The 12,866-nt window shown below is 41.6% G+C and overlaps 1 protein-coding gene across 1 annotated transcript in view; it reads left to right on the top strand.

The window, feature by feature from the left end:
• GLB1L3 (galactosidase beta 1 like 3) overlaps window positions 1-12,525 on the top strand; it is a 41,746-nt gene extending 29,221 nt beyond the window's left edge. The window contains exons 11-20 of the mRNA XM_038535560.1: window positions 1,239-1,376; window positions 1,964-2,044; window positions 2,718-2,824; window positions 3,669-3,809; window positions 4,252-4,323; window positions 4,875-4,953; window positions 5,334-5,421; window positions 5,728-5,839; window positions 12,082-12,198; window positions 12,338-12,525. Coding sequence (XP_038391488.1) covers window positions 1,239-1,376; window positions 1,964-2,044; window positions 2,718-2,824; window positions 3,669-3,809; window positions 4,252-4,323; window positions 4,875-4,953; window positions 5,334-5,421; window positions 5,728-5,839; window positions 12,082-12,198; window positions 12,338-12,403 — 1,001 coding nt within the window. The 3' untranslated portion in view covers window positions 12,404-12,525. The remainder of the gene's footprint in view (window positions 1-1,238; window positions 1,377-1,963; window positions 2,045-2,717; window positions 2,825-3,668; window positions 3,810-4,251; window positions 4,324-4,874; window positions 4,954-5,333; window positions 5,422-5,727; window positions 5,840-12,081; window positions 12,199-12,337) is intronic.
• Window positions 12,526-12,866: the final 341 nt, after the last annotated feature.

The raw sequence follows: 12,866 nt of genomic DNA, 5'->3' as shown, positions 1-12,866 counted from the left end.
GGGTCTTGAAAGGCAACATCTCTGAAGAAGGGAATGCATTTGCTAAAAGTCTGAATAATCTCTGCTAAATGTGCAGGCCATTGCTATGGCAACGTCAACAAAGTGGTAGTGGTTATTAGGAGGCAACATGCAATGATGGTTGACAGCGTGGATCCTGGTGCCAAAGAAATCAGGATTTCAATCTCAGCTCTGCCCATCTGCATGACTAGCTTTCCTTGTTTGCTAAGCCTGTGTCCTCACCTAAAACAGGAATTATCATGTAACCTGCCTCATAGGGGTTGTTGTGAGGATTAAATGTGATAAACGACTCAGAACAGTGCCTGGCAGAGGTTGACTTAATAGAAGTATTTTGCTACTAAAGATATTTTGCCATTGATATTATGAAAACAAGCTCACTTAAAAAACAAAAAAACAAAAAAACAAAAAACAAAACCAAGCTCACTTGTACCAGAAATAAACCAATGAAAAATTCCAGGTAACTGAGGAAAGCCTGCTTGAGCTGAAACAAAACAAAACAAAACCCACCACTAACAAACAAGTTTTCTGATCCCCTTCACGTCGGGCACAATGATGGCATGTTTCTTACATATGTTCTCTCATCAACCCGATGAGGTAGTAGGAGTTAGGACTTTCATTTAGCAGATAAAGAAGCAGAGGCTCTAAGAGAAAAATGGGCTCTCCAAGTCAATGCAAGTAGTAAAGAGCACAGCCAGGGTGGACTCCCACACGTAACTACCCTTTAACTAACTCCCTATGATGCCAGTAGGAGGTTGCTCACACCTGGTAAAATCATGGTGACAAGATAAGAGTTCCTGTGGCTAAAGATTGGGAACAGCTACTGTGGACTATTGCAGTGGTTTTAAACTAGCGTCCAAAGAGATCTTACCTTAGAAGGGAGTAATGAGATTATACTAATTATTTGTACAATTTCAAAAAAAATTCAATGAACATTAGATATTTAAGTGACATAAGGGTTCTTAGGCTATTATTTAATAGGTATAACATGGAACCAAATTACGTCCGTGCTCCGGGAAAAACAATTTTTAAACAGGCACTAGGAATTGATAAGACTTGGTTTCCTGGAGGAGTTGTAGCCAATTTCACCTATTTTCTGGTTAGAATCTTAGTGGGGGTTGAAAGAACAGTTAAGTTGATCACGGGTGGGGTTGAGAATAAGTTTTCACCAGAGACTTCTGTCTTTTTACTTTTCCCTGTGTTCTTGTCTTCCTCACCTACAGATGTTGAGGAGACTGTGACCAAATTTATTGCATCTGAGATCTCCTTCAATGTATATATGTTCCACGGTGGAACCAACTTCGGTTTCATGAATGGGGCCACAGATTTTGGGATACACCGAGGTGTTGTCACTAGCTATGGCAAGTACTTGCTGGTACGGTTACCCCGCAGCAGAAGTGCTACGGAGCTTTACAGAGGAGGCTCCAAAAGCATGTTCTGAGCATCACTGGATTCTTGACCTACAGTCTGTGCTGAGCTTTCAGGGTATTCCTACCTATTTTTGCTTTCTTCTGTGATGTTCATAACGCCCCCAGACAGGCTGCCATCGCAGCAGATGGGGCACCTCAGACCTAGAGTCCTGCTTCATTCATCATATATACTGACCCCTTGACTTGAACCTTCTAAGATACACAATGGTGATTGCTTGATCGACACACCCGGGCAATCCAGGGGACAAGAGGAGTCCATTAGAAAGTAAGACAGAGGACGAATCCAGTATCTTGGCAGCCTCAGACCCCTAGGAAGGGTTGTGGGGAGTGTTCCCAGGGTGGCATGACCCCCTGCACACATGCACACCCTCAGCCTTGGATGGCCTAGTCAGAGGGGTGAGGAAGATGTGTCTTCCCATTGCCTCTGGTAGCCCTGGTCTGTGTCATGTCAGCAGTGCTGCAACAAGGTCTGTTGTGGACGACTGCCTGGCTGGCAACAATACCCCGGTGTCTTGCAGACTATGATGCTGTGCTCACAGAGGCCGGGGATTACACAGAAAAATATTTCAAGCTTCGAAGACTCTTTGGATCTGTCTCAGGTACTCAGCAGTCATTTCCATTTGAGGGATGGCTCTTCTCATAAAGTGGAAGGATGAGGAAAGGGAAGGTTCCCCTTTGGGCAGAAACTTGGAGCCTTAATGGCAAGGGTAACCTTAAGTTCAAATCTCGGTTTTCCCACTTAAAAGGTGAGTGGCTTTGCACGAGTATTTCAAGCCCTTGAGGCCCGTTTCTTCACTGAAAGATGAAGACAGTGATCTGCATGTCCTGTAATGACTGGGAAGATTTGCATAAGTTACTATTTGTAGAGCTCTTAGTATGAAGGCGTAGTACCCTCACATCCAAGAGCAAAAGCCACCTTATTTAGTTTTATTTATTTAAATAAAGTAAATCATCTACTGTGTGCTAGACGGTGAGCGCTGGCGTTGCCAGAGGGCCCAAGGCAGAGTTCTTGCCCCCGGGAGCCCTGGGTCTGTATGGCCGGCCCTGCTCTGCAGAGGTCTCCACCTGTCAGCTCTCCAGGCGTAGAAAATGGTTCCAACTCTGTTATTTCCAGTTTCTCCTTACTCCTGGGGAAGTAAACCCATACGCGAAGATAGGACCCACTTCTGTTGCTGGCTCTGGTGTACGAGAGTTCATGGGAGGGGTGGGGAGGTAGGGAGAGGGCAGTAGTTCTTTCAGACGCTTCTCGCCCCATGGCCTGTTTTCTTTCAGCAATACCCCTGCCGCCTTTACCCGAGCTCACTCCCAAGGCTGAGTATCCTTCTGTGAAGCCCTCTCTCTACTTGCCGCTGTGGGATGTCCTCCAGTACTTAAATGAAGTGAGTACTCCCTGGCGCTGGAATTGGGGGTTGGCTCCTGGGGGCCTGGGGGAGAGGGCTTTTGGCCACAGAGTAGAGATGCCTTCAAGGACTTTTTATTGGGAAATGTAAAAATAAATATTTTAGATTTTGTCCAAATTTAGAACGATGAGGCAAAAACCACAAACTCTTTCTGGATAGACTGTAAAAGGGTTTGAACTTGAAGAATGAGTCGGCGTAGGGGGAAAAGGGGGATGCTAGAGGATCCGGTTTCTCAGCTCAGATGAACCATTGCTCTTGGATGGGACTACATGATCCATACTGGAAAGGCGGAGAATCGGAACCCGTAAAACTGAGTTTCTGACTCTTCTTCACCATCAAAGAGGCCAAATCACTAAACTTTTATGGGTCCATACTGTCCCTTTCAAATTAGACTATCCTATTTTGAAGAAGAGATAAAATTGTTCGGAAAAAGGTTTACTCGAATTCATATCAGGTTCACCCCTGCTATCACTGTTTTAGATAAATATAGTGATTGGCACGTTGTAGATGCTAACTAAACGTTTGCTTTAGTGCATAATTCCTGTTCAGCTTCAGTTACTTTAAAATTAGACTTGTTCATTCCATTGATTCCCATGATGACAGCAGTTGTTCTCTCTACCATGTTCCTACCATCTCTGGAGCTTTCTGGAGAGTGGAGATGTGGGGATGATGCACATCATCATACAGCACTGGTTTTAGTATTTCTTATCCAGAGAACTGTTGGGGACCCTTAGGAGGGTCAACGAAAAACGCCAAGGGCCTGAGGAAGAAGGATCCCAACTTCTCGTCACCCTGGCTCCTGTCTCTGCCGTGTCTCTCATAGCCAGTTATGTCTAACACACCAGTCAACATGGAGAACCTCCCTATAAACGGTGGGAACGGCCAGTCCTATGGATTCGTGCTTTATGAGACTTCGATCTGCTCCGGAGGTTCTCTGCGTGCAGACGTTCACGATACAGCACAGGTAGGTGTCCGCAGGCTGACTGTGGAGGTAAGAGAACATTTAGCCTGACTCTGTTATGGGGCGGGGGGCGGGGAGTCACCGGTCAGCTGTACTATTAGGTGGCATTTTTCAAGCACCTGCTATTTGGGAGGCGTTGGGAATATAAAGTCAAACCAGAGAGACTTGCTTTCCGCTTCACCGCAGCTTAAGTCTGTGAAGGCCTCTGTTCCGCTTCCAGCATCTGTGACCGCCGAGGGTGGTCTCTTCCGTCATGGTGACCTGCTCCTCAACCAGAGCCTCTCGCCTCCTTTCTTCGGACTTTCAGACTTTCAGACTCCTTTCAGACTGATCGGCCCAGTCCCCCACTGGGAATTTCAGAGAAAGTTCTGATACTAAGTGGGATGCTTTCTTGGCAATATGGATGGGTGGGCCGATCAGTCTGATGCTGGCTCTTCGTTTGCAGGTGTTTTTGAATGAGATAAATATAGGACATCTGCACGATCATGCGAAGACGCTGACTGTTCCTACGATGACGGTATGTGATCCAAGAGTCTGGGCGCTACCTTAGACCTCTGACTCTAACGTACGCGTGGACCAGTTCTGAGGTAGACCACCTCCTTTCTCTGCCACTGCCCTTAATTGCTTCCCACTCGGGGTCCCAGCAGCAAGGGCTTAGGTCTGTAAGCGGAACTGCATCTCCCAGGCCCCAGTGTAGCGGAGTGTAGCAGAGTGTAGCGCACATGCTTCGGTGTGAATGGGAGCTCCCCGTTAGGCCCTGAGTCAGTCATCAGCCCCTGGCTGGGTCCCTGATCAGAGGCTCACAGCGGAGTCTCTCTGCCTTTCCTAAGGCAGACCAGCAAGTGGAAGGGAAGAGTGAGTTGAGAACAGGAGCACAGAGTCCTCATGAGAGAGGAGGACTGCTAGACTCTGGGGCCCCCTTGTCTCCCATGTGCTTGTCTGTCCATCTGGGACTTGGAGAAAAGAATGAGTTCTAGAGTGAAAGCTCTGTGAGACCATGTGGTCTCTGCGAGCTGGTCTATCCCGAGGAGGAACGCCGAATTCTTTTGCTTGTTTGTTTGTTCTTAGAGATGTCAACTTCTGAGGATCCTGGTAGAGAATCAAGGACGAGTCAATTTTTCATGGAAAATTCAAGACCAACGGAAAGGTGAGAAACAGGCTGTAATCCCTCTTTGTGGTTACTTGGATCCTACGGTTGGGGCAATGTGGCATTTGGGAGGAACAAATGAACCCTTTGAGCAGTGAGATACCGAGGTTAAAGCAGAACATTTAGTTTGGGCCCTGGCCTATTGTGGAGCGGGGCCCAGTCCCCCACTGGGAATTTCAGAGAAAGTTCTGATACTAAGTGGGATGCTTTCTTGGCAATATGGAGCCACATGGTAGGAAACTTTGGGTCCTAGCAGGTCAGACCAGCATCTCCCATCCTGGCTGATTCCTTGTCACAGGCGTCTACAGTCTGCATGATCTTAGGGGACCCTGGAGAGTGTCCAGTCCTTGTCCATACTTTCTCCTACCCCTTCCCTGCAGGATTAACTGGGTCAGTTACCATCAATAACATGCCCCTGCAGGGTTTCGCTATCTATTCTCTGGAAATGACAATGAGCTTCTTTGAAAGGTACGTCCCTCCTTATACCCGGGAGACGCTCGGAGGGATAGGGGGGCTTGCAGATGGTCAAGCTCTTCACTTTGCAGATGAAGAGCTAATACTCCGAGAACTGAAGTGATTTACCCAGGATTATAGGCTGCTTTGGGGTCAGGACTACAACTCCAGAACAAATCTCCCGATTTGTTTTAATGCTTCTACTCTAATACGTCTTCTTGGATCAGAATCTTAATCCCTGAGTTGGGGAGTCTAGGGTCAGTGTTGGCAGCAGAGTGGGGAAGGGTCTTCCTCCTCTTCAAGGCTCTGCTCTTCCTCCAGGCTCCGCTCTGCCACCTGGAGGCCTGTCCCAAAGGCCTGTTTGGGCCCCGCCTTCTACCTCGGTACCTTAAAGGTGGACTCTTCTCCCAAGGACACCTTCCTGAGGCTACGGGTAGGTGAGCTGCCCCCCTCAGTTCTGGTGTCCCAATCACCGCTTCTTTTCAGAAGAGTTTGGAAGCAAAGCCATGGTGTTTCTGGCAGGGATGCTTCTGTTTTTCTCTGTTTTTCTCGTCCTCTTTATAACAAGTCTTCCAACATTTCTCAATCTTCCTAATTGATCGTTATTTTAAAAATACTAAACACAATGGAAAACCGGAAATAATAAGGTACAGAGAGCAAATGATGGAATTTCTCCTTCCAACCCACTCTGCATTCCGATTCCTTTCTACTTTTCAGAACTAAACACCGCCCGTGTCATTGGACCAAAGTGGGCCGCTTCTTGGTGCGTTGTAGACAGACTGCACCAAATGGAGTTCCCTCACAAGTCCTCTATTTGTACAAACCAGGAGATTGTGGGGAATAATTTCCAAAGTCCTGTCTCCCTGAAGATGGGAAAGCAGACCCTTTTACTAGGGCTTGGGGTGAATATTCAGAAGGGGATTTTAACATCGTCGTGAGGCTACAGTCAGTTCTGGCACTTTCTGGTTCATCTGCACAGGTGTGGCCCTCAAATGTTTATTTTTTTTTCTATTCTAGCAATCCGTTAGTTTCTTTCTAAAAGGTAAAATTGACAGTTGGCAAAAGCCTCTGGTTTCGCTCCTACTGGATAACATTGACAGACAGAGGCTTCTACTAGAAATTTCCTGAGGTCAGGGGGTCAGGCTGGTGACACCAAGAGTTTGTGGGATTTCATATATAACTTTGCCTAAACATACGCACTAATTACTTTTATCACTAATGGGTTCACTCCCTAAATTATATTTTGCAACTTGCTTTTTCAAAAATACTATACCTGGTATAGCTTTGTACGTATGAACACACATAGTGACATAAATGCACAGTGCAATAAATTATCACCAAGTGAACGCCATGTAATTATTTTGAGATGAAAAAAATAAAATATTGTCAGTATCCCTCCCAATCACTGTCTCTCCTTGTCCCTAAAAGGGAACCATTATCTTGGCTTCTAACGCTCCAAGTCATTGCTTCCTCTTTTGACTACATGTAAATTGAATTGCATAGCGTGCCTTCTTTTTCCATGGGGTTTCTTTTGTTGCTAAGATTCAACCATTAAGTGAGGCTGTGATTTATTCATTTTCACTATTGTATGGGGTCCCACTTTATAAAATACCATACTATATTTAACCAGCCTACTGTTGATAGGTATTTGTATTATTTCCAGTGTTTGGCTATTATAGATATTAAGACTTCTTTTGTGTTTATGTTTGTGACTGAGACATCTTGGTCCTGTTTTGGTCCCAAGTTTTAGGACCCCCATAAACGATTTGGGAAGTAGCCTGTGTAAGCCTGGTATTACTTCTTACGTGTTTGGTAGATTTCTGGAGCCGTGTAGGGCTGACATTTTCACTGTGGGAAAATTGGTAGGTGTGGATTAAATTTCTTCAAGATTAAAGTACTTGTCAGATTTTGTTTCTTTAAAAGTTAGTTTTCATAAAATTTACTTTTCTGGGAGATTTTCCCATTTCCTCTGAATTTTCGATGTTTTATGTTTAAATTGTTTATTTTTAATGTCTAGATCATCTGTGATAACATCTCTTTTTTTCTTGATACGTTTTGTACATTTCCAGTGTATGAATCTTTCAAACAATCAATGGTTGGCTGTAATTTTTAGCACATTTTATAGTTATCATCTGTTTCATTTCTCCCATTTTCTTTATTATTATTATCATTTTTATTTTGTTGTTTTGTGAAATCCTGCACTATCTTTGCAAATTGTTAATAGATCTGGAACTATTTTAAAATATGAAATATATTATACATTTTAGTATTTTTCTAACACATTATTTTAATTGTTCAACTTTTTAAAAAAGATTTTATTTATGTATTTGAGAGACAGAGAGAAATAAAACACAGGTGAGGTGGAGGGGTAGAGGAGAGAGACAAGCGGACTCTCTGCGATCAGGGAGCCCCATGTGGGGCTCCGTCCCAGGATCCCGAGATCATGACCTGAGCCAAAGGCAGATACTTAACCGACTGAGCCACCCAGGTGCCCCACAACTCTTAGATACTAATAATTTCCTGTATCACCTAGTCCTATTATTTTGCATTCTAAAATTTTTTATTCAAGTATAATTAATATCCAGTATTATATTAGTTTTAGGTATACAATATAGTGATTCAGCAATTGTATCCATTTCTCAGTGCTCATTAAGATAAGAGTACTCGAATCTCCTTTATCTATTTCATCCATCCCTCCACCCAACTCCCCTCTGGCAACCACTAGCTTGTTCTCTGTATGTAAGAGTCTGTTTTTTCACTTGTCTCGTTTTTTATTTGTTGGTTTGTTTCTTAAATTCCACAAAGAATGAAATCGTATAGTATTTGTCTTTCTATCTGACTTATTTCACTTAGCAATACACTCTCTAGGTCCATCCATATTGCTGCAAATGGCAAGATTTCATTCTTTTTTTTTTTTTTTTTGTGGCTGAGTAATATTCTATTTATTATTCTATTTATATATATTTATTATATATAATCTTTATCCATTTACTTCTCCATGGACACTTGGGTTTCTTCCATACTGGCTAATGAAAATATTACTGTAATAAATATAGAGGTGCATATATCTTTTTGAATTGTTTTTGTTTTCTTTTGAGTAAATACCTAGTAGTGGAATTACTGGATCATGTGGTAATCCTATTTTAAATTTTTTGAGGAACCTCCATACTGTTTTCCACAGTGGCTGTGCCAGTTTGCATTCCCACCAACAGTGCGGATACCTTTTGATCCACATCCTTGCCCACACTTGCTATTTCTTGTTTATTTATTTATTCTTTTGATACTAGCCATTCTGAAGGTATACCGTGTTTTGTCTATTCTACTTTTAACCTTAGAAGTTATGTTCTTTCTTTTTATAATTTCTTGAGATGAGTGCTTATGTAGCTGACTTTTATAGTCTTTATTCTTCTTTAACATATGAGTTAAGACAATTTTTTGTTCAAGTATGAATTTGGTTGTATCCCATAAGTTTAAAACCTTTATTGAGGTGAAATTTACATTAACATAAAATTAATCATTTTAAAGTGAACAATCCAGAGGCATTAGGTACATTTACAATGAATGCAACTATTCCTTCTATGTAGATCCAAAACACTTTTAGGACTCTTACAGGAAACCCTGTACCCATTAAGCACTTTACTTCCCCAATTTCCCTTCCCCTCAGCTCCTGACAAACAATTTTCTCCCTGTGTTTATGGAATTTCCTACTCTGGATATATATTCCATAAATCCTTATATGTTTTATTTTCATCACCGATCAACTCAAATATGTTCTAACTTTCTGCGTGATTTTTGCTTTGGCCTCTGCATTATTTAGAAGTGTACATGTTTAATTTTCAAATTTTGGGATACTTTATAGTAATCTTTTTGTTATCAATTTCTTGTTTAGTTGCACTGTGGTCTGAGAACTTTAAAATATTGGGCAGCCTGTGTGGCTCAGCAGTTTAGTGCTGCCTTCGGCCCAGGGCGTGACCCTGGAGACCCGGGATCGGGTCCCACGTCGAGCTTCTTGCATGGGGCCTGCTTCTCCCTCTGCCTGTGTCTCTGCCTCTCTCTCTCTCTCTCTCTCATTAATGGATAAATAAAATATTAAAAAATAATAAAATACAACATTTGCTTAGTCTAACATAAGGTCAAAGTTATAAAGATTATTATGTATACTTGAAAGAATAGGTAGGTTCTGCATGTAGTAGATCAATGTTCTATATATGTCATTTAGTTACACTTTGTTAATCACCTTATTTTAAATGTTTTGTCTTTACTGATTCCTGTTTGCTTTATCTATTAGCTGTTGAAACATTTAAAAATTTTCCATTATCGTTGTGAATTTTATTTCTCCTGTTATTTCGTCAATTTTCCTTATACATTTGGAATCTATACTTTTAGCTTCTCTATATGTCATTATCACTCAGAGTAGATTAAGAATATTATCATCAGGAGATGTTTCTATCTGTCATAGTGCTTCTTTCGTTAATGTCAAATTTTTCTGATATTAATAGAGCTATAGCAAATTCTTCTTGCTTAAGGTTTATCTATTTTATTTTTTCTGTTATTCTTTTATTTTTTCAATTCCTTTATATTTTAGATGGTTTTCTTATAAATATCAATGCTCTATTTAATATACAGTCCAGCAATCTTTATTTTTTAACTGGAGCATTTCAGAGGTTCCAATTTTATATGTTAGAATCATTTTGTTATATCTCCTTTTGTGTCTTCCTGTCTTGTGTGTTTCTCATTCTTCTTTCCATGGAGCTTAATTTTGAAAACTTTATTTCCTATTATTCAGTTTATTAATCCTATTTAATCCTATTTAATTAATCCTATTATTTCCTATTAGTTTATATTTAGCTATATTCTCTAGTTAGCTATATCTAATCTGCTACTCAAAACATCTGTTAAATTCTTAATTTTAATTATTACATTTTTTTCGGGCAGCCTGGGTGGCTCAGCAGTTTAGTGCTGCCTTCAGCCCAGGGCGTGATCCTGGAGACCCGGGATCAAGTCCCACATCGGGCTCCCTGCATGGAGCTGCTCCCTCTGCCTGTGTCTCTGCCTCTGTTGCTCTCTGTCTCTCTCAATAAATAAATAAAATCTTTAAAAAAATTACTACGTTTTTTCATTTTAGAATTTTCATTCTATAACTTTAACCTTATTAATAATTTCCATTTCTCTGTCAAAATTCTAGCTCTTGTCTTTGATACCTATTAATTTTTTTTAAAAATTTTTTATTTATTTATGATAGTTAGACACAGACAGAGGGAGAAGCAGGCTCCATGCACCGGGAGCCCGATGTGGGATTCGATCCCGGGTCTCCAGGATCGCGCCCTGGGCCAAAGGCAGGTGCCAAACCGCTGCGCCACCCAGGGATCCCCCTTTGATACCTATTAAATATTAATTTAATAGGCATAATTCTGTTAAAGCCTGGGACTTATAAATTCATTATCTGCATCACCTGTGCATCTATTTTTATTGTCTGTTGTTCCTTGTACTTTTTTTTATTATATTGTCTTCCCCATCCCCATCTGCTTGATTTTTTTGAGTTCCAGAAATTATATATAAAAAATGCTAGAGATAATTTATTTTTTTAAAAATTATTTATTTATTTATTCATGAGAGAGAGACAGAGAGAGAGGCAGAGACACAGAGGAGAAGCAGGCTCCATCCAGGAAGCCCGATGAGGGACTCGATCCCGGGACCCCAGGATCATGCCCTGGTCTGAAGGCAGGCGCTAAACCGCTGAGCCACCCAGGGATCCCCCTTTTTTAAAAAAATATTTTGTTTATTTATTCATGAGAGACACAGAGAGAGACAGAGAGAGGCAGAGACACAGGCTCCATGCAGGGAGCCTGATGCGGGACTCGATCCCGGGTCTCCAGGACCAGGCCCGGGGCTGAAGCAGGCGCTAAACGGCTGGGCCACCCAGGGATCCCCGCTAGAGATAACTTAAAGCCTAAGATGATATCAGAGAGTGTACATCAACCTCTGGAGTGACTTAGGTACACTAGTAATCCTCTTACTATAATTATGAGGATGGAAATGATTTGATTCAGGCTTCCATCCAATGGCGGGGCTATTTCTAGTTTACTCTTCTCTTTGGGTATAGGCCCTCAGGATCACAGCCCAGGGTGTAAATTATTTAATAAGTTTCCTTGGTATCCAATTTGTGTTCCCTAAACTTGTGAGGCTATAAAAGGTTCTGCTAAGCTTCTTAGCCACCTCTTCCTGAATAAGCAGATGCCTCTAGGGGAAAAACTGTCTCAATGTCTTCTTACCTCTCAGTGTGCTTTGCTTAGATCTTGGTCCTATCTATCACTCATCATTGTATTGTGAGCAGAGTTTTAAAAATGTGTAACTTTTATAACTGTTCTTAGCATTAGCATTCATCTTTATTACATGGTACTTCTCTCTGGAAGTAGAACAACTACTTTTTAAAAAGCAACAGCATTACATATCATGGGGCAGGAACAACAGTAGCATTAGCATTAAAGGTTTGGTTCATGTTTTTCTCTGTCATCCCTAGACCAGCTTGGCCTAGTTTCTAGAACATATCCCGTCCTAAACTCTGCTGCTTTCAGTGCCACAAAGCATTGAGTCTTACACTCACTCCCCAAAGTGCCTTAGATTAGACATCGCCAGTGTGAGTCTTACTATATCTCAAGACTTCATTCCTTCCAGACCTGGAATTCTGGATTTGCGTTTATCAATGGACATAACCTTGGGCGGTATTCAATTATGGGACCTCAGGGAACACTTTACCTTCCTGGTGCTTGGCTTCATCCAGAAGACAATGAGGTGAGTTACCCCTACCCCTGCTTTCATGTTTCATAAACATTGAGATCTGCCTTCATCCCCAGAATGCAACCTAGTGTCCTTCTCGTCCTGTCCTGAATAGGCTTACCCTCCTTACTGTCAACTTTTCTTTTCTCCCTAGATCATCCTGTTTGAGAAAAGGAAGTGTGGTTCATACATCCAAACTACAGATGAACCCGTACTGTGAGATGGTGTCATAACACATTCCTTGGATCGTAAGAGTTCATCTACAAGCATTTTTTTTTTAGTAGGCAGATTTATGTTGAGAATATCAGTGTTGCCTACAATAGCATAAATGTAAAAATAACCTAAAAAAAACGAAGAAATTCTTATGAATATTATAGTATATCTATATGATGCCTATTTTTAGGCTTTAAAAAGTCTTCAAAAGCTTTAATGGCTGATTTACCTAGTTAAGTGCCTAATCTTTAGCATATCTGTATTCTCTAATCAAATGTGCCTTTAGGGAGATATGAATAAAATAATAACAAATTTTATTTCTGACTCTTCATACTCAGTTGGAAGGAAGAAAAGAGTCTCTGGCTTAAGAGAGAATAAGAATTACTGCTCTCTGTATGCCAGAGAAAATACTGTAGATGCTGATTGGCAAATTTCTGGGGTGTGTGTTTGTGTGTGTGTGTGTAGGAGGG

Source organism: Canis lupus, chromosome 5 (genome assembly GCF_011100685.1).
Source record: "Canis lupus familiaris isolate Mischka breed German Shepherd chromosome 5, alternate assembly UU_Cfam_GSD_1.0, whole genome shotgun sequence".
In the NCBI taxonomy this organism is placed as follows: domain Eukaryota; kingdom Metazoa; phylum Chordata; class Mammalia; order Carnivora; family Canidae; genus Canis; species Canis lupus.
Note: the sequence above shows the minus strand (reverse complement) of the source record. Positions and strands in the feature narration are given on the sequence as shown.